This window comes from Babylonia areolata, chromosome 1, assembly GCF_041734735.1.
Source record: "Babylonia areolata isolate BAREFJ2019XMU chromosome 1, ASM4173473v1, whole genome shotgun sequence".
NCBI classification, from domain to species: Eukaryota; Metazoa; Mollusca; class Gastropoda; order Neogastropoda; family Buccinidae; genus Babylonia; species Babylonia areolata.
The window spans coordinates 50,023,308-50,039,002 of record NC_134876.1 but is presented as its reverse complement, the minus strand read 5'-3'; the positions used below and the strand labels follow the sequence as shown (position 1 = coordinate 50,039,002).

The window sequence follows — 15,695 nt, the reverse complement described above, 5'->3', positions numbered from 1 at the left end:
TTTCCTTGAAGAATTTGCTTTTGTGCATGCACTTTTGTTGTTGTTGTTGCATTATTCTTGCCTTTTCCTCCCAGAGGGCCGGATGTAAAAAGAAAAAAAAAGAGAAGCATTTGTGCTTATTCTACCCTCGTGAAATAAAGTTTCTCTCTCTCTCTCTCTCTCTCTCTCTCTCTCTCTCTCTCTCTCTCTCTCTCTCTCTCTCTCTCTCTCTCTCTCTCTCTCCCACGAAAGGCATGTTGCCAAATAATAAATGGTCATGTGCTTGCTTAGAGACAAATTTATAAATATGAACAAAAGTTTCGTTTTCATTCATGCTATAATGAAAATCCAGCTTACACAAAAAGCATCTCTCTCTCTCTCTCTCTCTCTCTCTCCTCTCTCTCTCTCTCTCTCTCTCTCTGTGGAGGTTAACAACCCATTGGTTGGCAAGTTTCCTTGTGCTGGGGTCTCGTGGAGTTATCAGGATTTCGTTGTTTGAGGTGGTGGAACGTTTCTCTCTGTCTTTCTCTCTCTCTCTCTCTCTCTCTCTCTCTCTCTCTCTCTCTCTCTCTCTCTCTCTCTCTCTCTCTCTCCCTCCCTCCCTTCCTCCTCCCCCCTCTCTCCCCTGTCCATCTCCCCTATCGTATTTCCCTCTTTCTCTATTATCTCTGTGGAGGTTAACGACCTACGGTAGGCAAGATTCCTTGTGCTGGGGTCGTGTGGAGGGGATGGAATGTGTCTCAGTCTCTCTCTGTGAGGGGATGGAATGTATCTCTGTCTCTCTCTGTTTCTCTGTCTCTCTCTCTCTCTCTCTCTCTCTCCCCCTTCCCCTTCCCACCTCTCTTTCTCTCTCTTTTTTTTTTATGCTTTGTCCATTGGGGGTTTTGGAAGGTAGTATTGGGAGGTGGTGGGGGGGGGGGGGGGAGTCTACAGCATTGATTTCCTGACGGAGAGACAAGGGGGAGCAACGCAAAGTGGCCGTCCACGTTTGATGAAGGAGGCTTCCAGAGCCGGTGTAACAGCTTCAGACTACTACCACCACGGCTGGTTCGTACACCGGAGTAATTCTGAGCTATCTTCGAATGACCCATTGGGTCGTTAATTTTTGTGGTCAGTAAAGATCGACAATCCCCTGACTCACCCCCATCCCCCCACCCCCACCTCCACCTTCAAGTCAAGAGACGTTAACTTTTAAAAATAGGCCAGTTAAAGAATGGAGGGAATGAATGAATGAATGAATCTTTATTTTCCAACGGTGAAGATATTAGCACTTTGGCCGACTTACATATCTGCCGTTGTTCTAAGAGAGACACAAACATGTACGCATATAAATGTAGTTATACTGAATACTTAATACATGTATAATGTACGAGTATAACACAGTGTCAAACTGAGAGACACAACATCGCTCACATCTGTACGGAACGGAAGTGAGTAACACCCACACGCACACACGCGCACACACACCCACACTAACACACACACACACACACACACACACACACACACACACACACACACACACACACACACACACACGGGAAGAAATGTAGAGTATTATATTACAATGTCACTAACCAATTTACAACCTTTTCCGTCGTATAAACGGAAAAGTACAGGCTGGGGAAGAAATGTGGATATTGCTACTGAAGTTCACCTTCCACCCTCCACTCCCACCCCCACCCCCACCCCAGGGGCTCCTTTCAAAGCATGTCGCCATGGACCCCGGGGTTCTCCGGGGCTGTCCAGGTTTGACCCACGGAATAAAAACCTGGGGGGTAGGTGGACGGGGGTGGGGGGGGGTACGAATAGGCTGCTACACCGTGTCTGTAGAGTGGTGGTCGTGGTGGTTTATCACTAACACGTTGTTCGGTCAGCTCGCGCCACTCCGGCCGTCCTCAAGGTGGCTTTTTTTTTTCTTCTGTTTTGCCCCCAAGAACTGGATTGGCTACACTGGTTGTGGCTGTCTTATCAAAGATCTTTTATAGGGTCTTTGGTCTTATCTCGCTGCCTGAAAATAACATGTCTAGCTCTTCTTCTGTCTGTCTGTCTGACTGAGTGACTGACCTGTGTCCGTTTTGTGGGTCGTCGGTCTGTTTCTCTTTTCTTCTCTGACGGCAGTTTCTCTGTATCAGTGTCTGTCTGTGTGTCTCTCTCTCTCTCTCTCTCTCTCTCTCTCTCTCTCTCTCTCTCTCTCTCTCATCAGTCCATCTCTCCTCTCTCTCTCTCTCTCTTATTATGAAGCGTTATGGTTTTGGAATGTTAATTTTCCAAATATACAGCATATATATTCATGAATTACATGAACGCAGATACTTATGAGCACATTATTATTTAAAAAGTATCTTATTTAATTGATTTTTATCCCTTCAAATTGGGTCAAGGCATTTCTAGACTAAAACATTTTCATCCCCTCTCTCTCTCTCTCTCTCTCTGAACAAAAAATCTTTGTTTATAACTAGCTAATATTTCATGTTCATTTCCAAAACACTGCATAGGAAATCCTCTAGGGGAGAAAGTGGTTTCACTCAAGCACACACATGCGCGCGTACACACACACACACACACACACACACACACACACACACACACACACACACACACACACACACACACACACACACACACACACACACACACACACACACAACACGCGCGCAGGAAGGGATTGTGTGCATGCATATGATTAATGAAGCATGCAGTGCACTCAAGTACACTTCACTGCCTTTGGTCAGTGATCAGCTGGAGTTTTAGAGCTTTGGCATCTAAAAGTTACATCCGCGCCATTGAGCAGCTTGGTTTCACAGGCCACAGCCAGTGGAGTGATTAAGCTGACAGATTTATGTCTGGTGTCCCCCCCCCCCCCCCCCCCCCCCAAACAATGAGCTGACTAGATTAATGTCTTATATCCCCCCGCCCTGCAAGTGAACTATTTTCCATCTCAGTGGAGCAATTATTGATTCCTCCTGTCCACAAAGCTTTCACCCCCCCCTCCTCCCTCCCTTTCTTGCCATCAGAAAAGAGTGTCATTGAATCGCATGCTTGGCGTTGTGTGCCTTTGTCTCTGTGCTGTATTGTGGAGTGCAGCAATGCACCTTTGATGCACCACCCCATTGTTTCATTGTGTGTGTGTTGGTTTCCCCATCTGTTACCCTCTCAGCTGCTTTCTTTGGTGCTCTTGGTTTTTTCTTTCTGTCTGTCTTTCCTTTTGTGTTAGGAAACCATATTTTAGAATAGCTGTACATGTGCCTGACATTCTTATTATACGTGTGCTCATTAATAATGATGCAGAATTGCAGAAATATGTGTGCGCATGCACATTCTTTTTTTTCTTCACCAAAACACCTTTCACGCATGTCAGTGCTCACACACTTGCATGCATGTGCACGGGGACACACACACACACACACACACACAGATATATATATATATATATATATATATATATATATATATATATATATATATATAACATATAGCTATATATAGATAGGTATATATATATATATATATATATATGCACGCACACACATTCTCTCTTTCCCACACACACACACACGCACACGCACACAAACACCCAGCTATGTTTACACACGTACACACACATACATACAACACACACACACACACACATCCAGCTATGTTTACACACACACACACACACACACACACTCACACACTCACACATACACACACACACCGGTGCAAACATTCAAGCTCACAGGCATCCTGGATTTTCCGATAAGCCTGTAGTTGAGTAATGTGCGGCCACTTTGTGCACTCCCCCAGAACTCCCCCAGACCATAGATGCATGCATTACACTGATGTTATTTATCTGGCTGCTCTTTTCATACACTTGTGATGTTGGAAGAACTTGGGGGGAGTGGGGGGGGGAGTGATAGATATTGATCAGACATCCATTTCAACCTCCTCTGCTTTTTGGTGGGTTTTTTTTTCTTTTGGATCCTGTGGGAGGAAGTTATGTCCATTGATTTTCAGGCAGACAAGTGGCAAGATCCAATAGCAGGGTGTGTGGGGTTTTTTGTTGTTGTTTTTTTTTTCAAGGGACTGGGGAGATGTGTACAGTGGTGGGGGGTGGGTCTGTGTGTGTGTGTGTCTGTTTGCTGGACGGACTGTTCTGGTGATTGAGGGTGTGCGCGGGGTGTGTCATAACTTTGGCTATGTTTTGGTGCAAAGAATGTGTGGGTCTGTGTGTGAGTTTGTTTGTTTGTGTGTGTGTGTGTCTCTGTGTGTGTGTGTGTGTGTGTGTGTGTGTGTGTGTGGAAGTGAAGTTAAAGTCCAAATTGACAAATGTGCCAAATTTTTTAATTTGAAAAGCATGAATACACATTGCACACAAACGCGTGTAGTTCATCCCTTTCCTCCCCCCCCCCCCCTCCACTCCCTCCCTCTGTCTCTGTCTTTGTCTGTCTCACTTTCCTTCCCTCCCTGTTCCTTCCCTCTCTCACTTTCCTTCCCTCCCTGTTCCGTCCCTCTCTCACTTTCCTTCCCTCCCTGTTCCTTCCCTCTCTCACTTTCGCTTTGTCTGTCTGTCTCTCTCTCTCTCCTTCCCTCTCTTTTTTTCTTTCTTTTGGCACTCGATCTAGCTCTTAGATATTTGTTTCAGTCCATCCTCCTCTCCCTCCCCCTCACATCCCCTCTGAACTCTCATTCAGATGGATGAGATATAAGCATCATCTGCTGAATGCCCTTTCTCTCTCTCTCTGTCTGTCTGTCTGTCTGCTAGCTGAATACAGAATCAGGCAGAATTGACTGTAGATTTTAATACAGATTGTGTTGTTTGTTTCAGGTGTACAGGCATACCTCCATAGCCTCCTACACTGTGGTCAAGCTGAGTACAAAGTATGTTGGTGTGTGTTGTTGTTTTTTGTTGTTGTTGGTTTGTGTGTGTGTGTGTGTGTGTGTTTACTTACACGTACACATGTGTACATTTCCAGTGTCACTTTTATAACTGACTTAATCGCAGGTTCTATTCCTGTCTGTCCTGAGAAAATGAAAAAGATTACGTCATGTTTGATGTATATGTTGTACCCGTTGTTTTTTTCCTCACATTTCATAAATCAAGTGTATGCAACAGAGCGTAGAGTGATTCGTGTTGTGGGGTTAATCATTGAAATAAATGGGGAAGGGGTTTATGTTTTAGACATAATTGCTTACAGTTGTTGAGGAAAAATAAGTGGTAGCTTTGTTAACCCTTTGAGCCCTGAGTTCCTGAGCAATTTTAACCCTTCTGCCTGAGCTCCTGAGCCAAAATTTGCAAATAATTGGTATTAAACCCTTTGAGCCCTGACCACCGCTTTACCGGTGGCAGAGAAAAATAACATAATGCCCGGCCACCGGTTGAGCGGTGCGTAAACACTTGAAGCGTGCAGAGTCTCAACCTGGTCCGTCAGGGCAGAAATCAGGGACAAAACATGCGAGAAAACAACCGTACACAACACAGCAAGTAATTGATATGCTTGATGATTTATCAGAAGTAGAGTATGACAATGATTGCTCTGATAGTGAGGTGGAATTTGAATCAGATGATTTTGCTACAGATAGTGATGTTGAAAATGAATCTGAGCATGCAGAATCAGTTGATCAAAGGAGGCGTGTCAGGTTGAGACTCTGCACGCTTCATGGTAGAAATCAATCTTTTTTATCCAAAGCACATGCACAAAACACAGTGAGGGGGCGCGGCAATGTTGGTACTGCGTTCGCTGGCGTCGGAATATTACAGTTTTTCTGATTGGCTCTTCAATATAAGTCAACCAATAGCAAAACATGACACAAGTGTTTACGCACCGCTCAACCGGTGGCCAGGCATTATGCCACCCCTCCCCACCACCGGTAAAGCAGTGGTCAGGGCTCAAAGGGTTAATCTTTACTTGGTCGTACAGGGTTTTTTTTTATAATCTGTATGGACTTTTTTTTGCTTTAAAATTTCATTGAATCTGAATTAGGTGTCTCAGACACCTTTTTCAGGGCAAGAGCCACCGTTGTCACTTGAGTGCTGCTTTCCAGTATTGTGATACCATGGATAACAACCAACCTGAAATTGGCAAGCAATCAAAGAAACTGATGAAATTAAATATCATTTTCATGATTGTTGCTGTTTGGATTCAGTGGTAGTTCAGTTGCAGCACGTGATTGGAATTGCAGAGTTCTCCTGAGTTTCTGAGTCTGTATCATCTTTCATTTGTAAACTGTATTACATTGTACATGAAGATAAATTAAAGATATGAGGTGGGGGAGGAAGCATTGTTACCAGTTTTATAATAATTATGTTCTTTAGACATTTAGGTACTTGTTATCACCCTTCAAAATTTTTTTCTTATTTATATTATCATTTAGTTTCTTTGTTTTTGCATATTTGCATAATGCATTTTTACTCCTCCCTCATTGAATAAGCTTGATTTTTTTTTAAAGTAGAATCTTAAATTCATGTGCTGAGAGTCATATGCTGACTGAATCTTTTCACTTTTTAGAATACAGAAATTTTTTATCAAGAACTTTCCTCCAAACATTGTGAACCAAGAGCACTTGGCACACACAGCCACACAACAGTCAGCCAAAATGAGCAAAACCCAGCAGCAGCAACAGCGACAACAAAGCTGCACAAAACATGCAGCCTGACTAGTTGCATTTGATTTTGTGTGCAGGGAAGAGTTCAAAGTGAGGGGAGAGGATGGAAAGGAACGACTGCAGTATGTGGCATGGTCCACTGCTGGCAATGCCATGGTAAGGAAGGGCTGAGTGTTTTAACTGATGCTGGCTATCATTATAGTGCCTTTAAGGTCAAGTTTTTCAGGGCTAATGCCATGGTAAGGAAGAGTTTGAGTTTTGACATCTGCTGTCTGTAATTATAGTGCCTTTAAAGTCAAGTTGTTCAGGGTTTGGGTCTTGATCTTGGTTTGGTGAAGGTTGCATTGCTCAAGGGGGCGGAGTCCTGAATGTCTGTCCTGGAGGAAGGTCCGTCCATCTTGGTGTTCCAAAGGGGAGTGCTGGGCAGAGTTCAATGAGCAACCTTAGCAACACTAAGCTTGCATAAATCCTGGTCCAAAGTCATCCTCCAAGGAATGGTAGATTTGAAGAGAAGAGGAGGCAGACAAAGGAAAAAAATGGTCTAACAACACTGAAGAGTGGACAGGGCTGACATTTGCCTAGACACAATCACTCACACATGATTGTCCAGAATGGAGAAGGCTAGTGCACAAGTCAACATCACAGTGCCCCGACGGTACCCCAACGGTTCCCCATTGAGCTAAGGACTCAAGACTAAGGCAAGGCTAAGGCCTAATCTGGATTAAATCCATATATATGGGACAAGTGAGCTAGGAGGGAGCAAGGTGGCATATGCTTATCTGCCAATACCCACTCTCGCCCTTTCTCCAAAGTTTTGACTGGAAAACCAAACTGGGCATCTTGTCAGTTGGATGAGATGATAAACTGGGGTCCTGTTTGCAGCAAGCACTTGGCGCACTGAAACAGAACCCATGGCATTAAAAGTGATGTCCTCTGGCAAAATTCTGTTAGAGAAATCCACTCTAGTAAATACACGAATAAATATGCATGCACTCAAGGCCCGGCAAGCGCTTTGGGTTTTGCTGCTGGCAGGCACCTGCCTAGAAGATGTGATGTAGCATATATGGATTTGTCCGAATGCAGTGACACCTTCTTGAGAAGCTGAAACTGAAATGGGACAATTCTTATCGCAGAGCAAACTTAGCGCTGCTAAGATCTTTCATGCAACCACCACCCCTGGGGCCATGGTCTGTCTGTCCCTTGCCTTTGTCATCTGCACCAGGTCTTCCTGTGGGTCTCACACTGGAAGCAGTGTGGTCTTGTCACTGATGGGACTGAGAGCCCAACAGATGCTGTGTAGTGTTGCTGTCTTCTTTTATGACCCAGTGTGGGCTGGGAGTTCTTCACAGTGTGTTTTATATGGCGGGAGTGTGTTGCGGCCTTTTTTTTTTTTTAATTTGTTTATTTTATTTTATTTTATTTTATTTTATTATTTTTTGGTTTTCTTTTTGTTGTACTGTGGGAATTGCATTCCAGTAAAGTTATATCAGATTTGCATGAATTTCCAGCAGGAAATGTATTTATTGCTCATTTCAGTTGTGGTCATGTTTACTTGCTTGACAGGTCTTTTCTTGTTTTTTGCCAGTATCTATAACACTAATATTATTAAAGTTGAGTGTTTTGATGGTATCTTAACATATTTTTATATCAAGTATATATCAGTATCATAATCATAGTTCAAGTACTTTCTCTCTCTTTCTCACTCTCTCTCTCTCTCTCTCTCTCTCTCTCTCTCTCTTATCGTTATTTGTTTTTGTTGTCACAAGGACAGATTGGAAAACTAGGCAATGCCTAAAATCTTTATCCCTGAGTTATAAATTTTTTTTAATATCTCTCTCTCTCTCTCTCTCTCTCTCTCTCTCTCTCTCTCTCTCTCTCTCTCTCTCTCTCTCTTCCCCAATCTCTATCATGTTTTGCTTGTGCTCACTGAGTCCAGACTGAGATGATAAAAAAAAGCAAAAGAAAATAAAAAGAAAGAAAGAAAGAAAAGCTTTGGAAGGCTAGGGGAGCTTGCAAAGTAATTATTAGAATAATAAACAGCAGCCCAGGAATAAACCTGGCTCAGCTGCTATGAGACGCACAAATTGGGACCACTAAGCTGTTTCATGAGCTGCAATAACATGCAATATTGGGTCATTCATGCAGTGCATTAAACTGCCAAACCACACATTTTAAAACCACTGATACTGTTTTACTGCAGCTGCATTAACGTGTCCAAGTGGGCTTTACACGACATTAATGCAGTCCTGCTGGAATCGTTGCAGCATCCATCTGGGGATCTGGTGGCGTACAGGTTTGCCTTCAGCTTAATTTGCCTATGGCTGGCTGACATTTTGCACACACAAAAAAGTTGTTGCTTTTTCAAGTCGTGCAGTCTGGAGACCTTTTTTTTTTCCACAGCAAAGCTGGTTTGAATGAGAGGTGTTAGGCAGGCTTCTGGTGTAGTGTGTTTCTAATGGCTGGCTACCATTGTGCACAAATAAAGTTTAAAAGTCATGCCTTCTGGAGACCTGTTTCCCACTGTAAGAGCTGGGTGAACTGAGGGGTTTAAGGCAGGACTGCAGTGTAGCATGTTTCCAGTGGCTGGACACACACATTAGATATATCCAGATTGTATTAGATTGTATCCAGGATGCAACCCTTGGTCTGGTCTGTATGTCACATTCAAAACCAGTGCACAAGGAGGAATAGAATGACACTCGTTTCAGGTTTTATACCTGTAAATATTGATTCCGCAGCCATCCTGTCAGAATGGTGCTTTGTTGTGGCGGTGTGTCCCATGAGCAAAAACAGTGCCAGTTTTGACTTGGGAGTTGATTCAGCAGTGATGAACTGGATAGCAGGGAGGATCCCGTGCAATCAAAACAGGGAGAATGATAAATGCCAGGAGCAAGTTACATGTGTGAGCTGAAACTGAAACCCTGCCCAGCTGCTGCAGCCTGAATGAAATAAACCAAGGCCAAGTTCAGTTTTGGCTGCAGTGGCAATGTGCACAGAATGATGGACAGTGCCTGTCACAGGCAGGCAAACACTCGTATCGCGTATCACAGGTGGGTGGGCATGGAGTGTGATGTAAAAAGCAGCAAGGTCAGGCTGGATCCTGTGTGTTTGTGTGTGGCTGTCCATCTGCCTCAGTGTGCAACAGCTGTTGCTTCTCATGGGTGTTACTGAAGCGGTGTTGCTTTGTTGCTGCATCAGGTCATATATATTGCAATGGCATGAAGGGTAGCATGCTCCAGTTCCCCAGACTGGACAAGAGGTTACCTCCCCTGTCTGTCGCCTGGACCGTGAATGATGATGAGTGGATAGTGAGCGTTCAGTTCTCTGGGTCACCACCATTGCTGTTGTTTGGGGGTTTTTTGTGTGTGTGTTATTACCCTGAAGTAATAGTTGAAAATGGATTGTTATGTTTTGGACTTCAGTTTTGTTTGTATTTGTCATATCAACCTTTTTTTTTGGAGTAATTGACAATTACAATTGAATCAGATTTGTTGTTTGTTTCCTGGTCCATCTACACTCGTAAGCACAAAGCTCTGGCATGCAGCATATGAAAAGAAAAGAACCAGTTGCCAAAAGTGAAACAGAGCTGAGCCTGGCGACAGAGCAGGGAATGGAATTGAACTGTGCAGTTCAGCTGTCAAGGTGCACTCTCTTCTCCCCATGTAAAGAAGGCAGAACATTTAAGAGAAATTTTATTTTATTTAGATGACTGATGTGTAGTACAAAACAACATGTTTGACAGTGCTGAAGGATGTGGCTCAGACTGTGGCTGACAACACAATACAGTCCAATAAAACTAATAAAGTCCAGTAAACTATAGGGCCACCTGATCTTTTGACAGATAAGTACTGTATGTCACACACACACATATGTATATAGAAATACTGTCTCTCTCTTTATATATATATGTGTATGTGCGTGTGCACACGTGTGTGTGTGTGTGTACGGAAAGAGAGAGACAGACAGAGAGAAAGAGAGTGAATGATAAATCCAGAACTTCATTTTTCCCAGGAGGAGAAATGTTAGAGATCAGTTTTGGTTCGTTTTTATTTATTTGTCAGTTCCATAACCAGCCATCTTTGCCCACTCAGACTGACAGTAGACTGGATGGCCACTTGTTCCAGGTGGTGGTGCAAGACAACAATGTGTACTACAAATCCTCCATGAACGCGGATTCCTTGAAACTCACAGTGGATGGAAAACCTGGGGAGATCTACAATGGGGTACCAGACTGGATTTATGAAGGTAAGTCTTTTTTTTTTTCTTCTTGAATTCCCCCCTTCGAGGAGCAATAAATATCTTCTTTCACTATTACTGTCTTTTCTTTCCATTGTTTTTCTACTGTTTTGTCCTTCCAGTCATATTTGTATTTGATCTAGAATTCTCTCTCTCTCGCTCTCTCTCTCTCTCTTGCTCGCTCGCTCACTCACTGCCTCTCTAGAATGGAAAGCTCTGAAAAATATGATAAGCTTATTAGCTGTAAGCTTCAACCAGAGAAATATATTAGGGTGGAAACAAATAAATGGCATGAACTAAGTTCTGCCAGGTTTAGACTCAGAACACCATGACCATCTGACCCATCCACACTCTCCCCTTGTCTAATATGTGGGTTCCTTAGGAGGATCAAATGCTTGTTTTACTTGTTTCATTGTGAAGCATGTCATAATGTATTCTTTTTAAAATATTGAATGATTCAGCGCTTGTAGCTTTTAGAGGCGTTTGATTGGCTAAGAGCAGACCGGGCAAGACGGCTTGTCTTTTCACTGTTAGCCGCGCAAAATTTGGCCAAGCAGAGCAAACCGATAGGCCTAGTGTGCATCAGTTTGACATGGTAAGTATATGTATCACCAAACATGGAGTATAATACAAACTCCTCCTTTTGGCATCCAGAAAATATGTGGCTGTGCTGTGGTACTTTGTAATAGTGTGTGTATTTTTAATGTATTTTTGCTATTTGTGTTTGTCCGTTTTTTTTATTTAATCCTGTGATTGGAAATGTAGTTTCTGAGTTAAGTTGCTGTAATCTGACTGTCATTACCCGCATTTTTTTTAGAGGGGATGGGTGGGGTGAGCGAGGAGGGTTGTTTTTCCCAGATTTGTTAATGATCCAGTTTTTTTCTTCTTCGTCAGCGTTTGTGGGCTGCAACATGTATATTCATTCCATATGTGTAAGTGGGTTTTTACAACTATGATTGTTTTTTTTACTCCGCCATGTTGGCAGCCATACTCTTTTTTCAGGGACACACACACACACACACACACACACACACACACACACACACACACACACACACACGTGCGTGCGCGCACACACACACACATTAACACTGACACTGTGTGTAAGTGGGTTTTTACATGTATGACTTTTTACCTGCCATATAAGCAGTCATACTCTACTTTGGGGGGGACACACACACACACACACACACACACACACACACACACACACACACACACACACACACACACACACACACACACACACTCAATGACACAACAGACACACACACTCAGACACACACACACTCAGACACACACACACACACACACACACACACACACACACACTAATGACAAGCGACAAAAGGCTGAAGAGGAAAGCTGACAGTACCAGCTGCAGATTACACTGACCACTGACTGCTCTGCTGCTGCCGCTGCTGCTGCTTGCAGAGGAAATCCTGTCCTCCGACCACGCTGTCTGGTTCTCCCCGAACGGCTCCCATCTATGCTACGTCGTCTTCAACGACACTCAGGTCCGTCGCTACACCTTCCCCACCTACGGGGACATGGACAACGCTTACACCAAACAGGAGCATATAGCCTACCCCAAGGTGAGGCCGCTCTGTGTGTGTGTGTGTGTGTGTCTGTGTGTGTGCGTGTGTGTGTGTGTGTGATGTGCTTTATATAGATAAAGAATAGTCCAGTTGGTTGTTTATTGTAGGTCCCCACATGAACTTCTTTTCAAAAAATAATCTACAGAAGTAGTGCGTACAGTATTTGATTATTGATAATTTTTTGTCCTAATCCCGCTTCCCCCGTCTCACACACACCCTTCAGTTATGTTTTTTTCTTTCTCCAGTCACTGACACTCACCCTCTCCATTTTACAGTTTGTACTCTTATCTTTTCCACATTTTGTTCTCTCTCTCTCTCTCTCTCTCTCTCTCTCTCTCTCTTAGTCCCCTCTCCCTTGCCACCCCCACCCCCTCCCCTACACCTCAACTGCCACCCTTTTCATTCAAATATACAGAAATGTTGATTTCTAATTAATAATAACAATCATCATTATGATAGAAATGATAATAATCCAAATAATAATAATAATATCTTTTATTTTCAGTCTAATATCATTATCTTAGATGAACAGACTATAGATAAATAAACGAACGAACGATAAAGAAGATATTCAGATGCAGACACCTAGGCTTTTGACGCACAGTCTACAGACCTGGAGGTATCAGTTCTTCTGTAGCACCCCAAAGACTCCTGACAGAGGAGAGGGAGAAAGAGATGATAATGTATTTAGCCAGATGGTGGTCTGGCAGCATACAGATGGGTGATGAAGTTGGTTCACATAGAATTTTACTTCAATGAAAAGAACACTAAAGTCTTGTAAACAGAGTGACAATAAGCTGAAACCTAAAAGTGTCTCAAAACACACACGTTTGGACATTTGCGTCAACAACGGACTGGGAGCAAAAGAAAAGGGAATGAATTTTGTGTACCTGCAAAGCGGTAATTTTGATTTCGCTGAACAAAAGTGATTATTTCTTAAGAGGAAGAAGTCCAAATGAAGAATGGTGACCGACCTGACATGTAGTGTGTGTCTGAACTGATTGAGTCAACAGCCCTTCACTGACATACTGGTCAGCAGCAGACAAGTGGTTGACACACTGGTTATGTCTACAAATGGCCCAATGGCCTAGAGTGGAGTGATGGCCTAGAGGTAACGCATCCGCCTAGGAAGCGAGAGAATCTGAGCATGCTGGTTTGAATCACGGCTCAGCCGCCAATATTTCCTCTCCCTCCACTAGACCTTGAGTGGTGGTCTGGACGCTAGTCATTCAGATGAGACGATAAACCGAGGCCCCATGTGCAGCATGCACTTTGCGCACGCCCCATGTGCAGCATGCACTTTGCGCACATAAAAGAACCCACGGCACCAAAAGGGTTGTTCCTGGCAAAATTCTGTAGAAAAATCCACTTCGATAGGAAAAACAAATATAACTGCACGCAGGAAAAAATACCCAAAAATGGGTGGCGCTGTAGTATAGCGACGCGCTCTCCCTGGGGAGAGAGCTCGAATTTCACACAGAGAAATCTGTTGTGATAAAAGAAATACAAATACAAATACAAAAATGGTCGGCTTATATCAGAGACTGATGCAAGCTTACAGTTTGGCCAATAGCAGTGTGAGAGCTGTATGATCAGTGGTTTCTCTCACAGAATTGGGGATTCATTTTCAGCTTAATCTTTCGTGAAGACTGAAACAAGGAGGCAAGATTACTCTGGCTCTCAGTGCCACAGCCTTGGAGGCTTGCTGGTCTTTGTGGGCCATCCAAATGCCAGCTGTTATAAAGTCCTTTTGGCCAAGAGAGTGGGGATTAACTTGAGCAAGACACCCTCCACTATAATCAAATAATCAAATACCAGATAATACAAATTCTAGCCCAGATAGTCTTAAGACAGCAGATGCATGCATCCCCTGCTGTTCTGATGGTCATAGTTGGACATGACTGACTGTCATACACATGTCTTGAATGTCAAATAATCAAATACCAGGTAATCCAAAATCTAGCCCAGGTAGTCTTAAGACAGCAGGTGCATCCTCTGCTGTTGTGATGGTCATAGTTGGACACGAACATGTCTTGAATGGTGAGAAAGGTGTGTGTAATGTGTGCAGCCTGGGTTCCCCAACCCCACAGTACAGGTGAAGGTGGTCAGCATGTCCGACCTCAGGACTGTGGAGCTGAAACCTCCCAGCTTCTTCAGGGACAAGTCAGTTCTGTCTGTGTTTGTGTCTGTGTCTGTATGTGTTTGTGTGTGTTTGTGTCTGTGTCTGTATGTGTTTGTGTGTGTTTGTGTCTGTGTCTGTATGTGTTTGTGTGTGTTTGTGTCTGTGTTTGTGTGTGTTTGTGTCTGTATGTATTTATGTCTGTGTGTTTGTGTCTGTGTGTCAGAATCTGTCTGAATAATGAAGAAAGACATGTGAAGAGCACTAAAAAAAAAAAAAAAAAAAAAAAAAGAGTGAGACAATGTGCTCTGTGATCTTGCATGCAGCTGAGGCCACAAAAAAAAAAAAAAAAAAAAAAAAAGAAGCAAGCTAGCTAATCACAACCCGAAATGAATGAGCTGACAGGCTTGCTGGTGATACAACAATGAGCGGTCTACATGTGGGAAGGGGATTTCCACAAGAGAGGACAGTGATTTCCCAAAACATTGGTATTCCCCTCATGCATATGACACGACATTTTGCATCAGTTGAGGAAAGGATTTCCACAAAGCATAGGAAAATCATTTCCGATAACAATAGTATTCGCCTAACGTACCTGACACTTGCATGTTATAGATCTGATGCCCTTCATCTGTAATGTGAGTCAACATAAATCAGTGTTTCATACATACATACATACATATACGTATATATATATATATATATATATATATATTAAAATGTGTCTGAATCTGTGTTTGTGTGTCTCCATGTGCGTGTGTGTTTGTACATGTGTATATGCATGTGTGTGTGGGTTTGAGTACTTCCATATGTTACAGATCTTGTATGGACATCCTGATGATTTTTTTTTCAGTATTTTTTCCCCTGTTTTGTTGTTGTTGTTTTTTTGGGTTTTTTGGGTTTTTTTTACTTTGTTTCAGTATTAAAACATGAACTTCAGTTGGCTGTCTAGTTCAGCTCAGCCGTACTTCAGGTGTGTTTGTGTCTTTAAATGTGTTTCATGATCAGTGAAACAGGAGCATGAAAAGTCAACAACAGTGTCAGAAAACAGTATCAGTATCAGTGGCTTGAGGAGGCGTCACTGCGTTCAGTCAAATCCATATACGCTACACCACATCTGCCAAACAGATGCCTGACCAGCAGCGTAACCCAATGTGCTTAGTCAGGCCTTGAGA

The 15,695-nt window shown here is 43.1% G+C and overlaps 1 protein-coding gene across 7 annotated transcripts in view; it reads left to right on the top strand.

The window, feature by feature from the left end:
* Window positions 1-15,695, top strand: part of LOC143283738 (dipeptidyl peptidase 4-like) — a 343,939-nt gene that overhangs the window by 307,104 nt on the left and 21,140 nt on the right. For all 7 annotated transcript variants that reach the window (XM_076590048.1, XM_076590040.1, XM_076590095.1 and 4 more), the window contains 5 exons: window positions 4,790-4,842; window positions 6,645-6,723; window positions 10,692-10,812; window positions 12,238-12,398; window positions 14,470-14,564. In XM_076590048.1, the coding sequence (XP_076446163.1) occupies window positions 4,790-4,842; window positions 6,645-6,723; window positions 10,692-10,812; window positions 12,238-12,398; window positions 14,470-14,564 (509 nt within the window). The remainder of the gene's footprint in view (window positions 1-4,789; window positions 4,843-6,644; window positions 6,724-10,691; window positions 10,813-12,237; window positions 12,399-14,469; window positions 14,565-15,695) is intronic.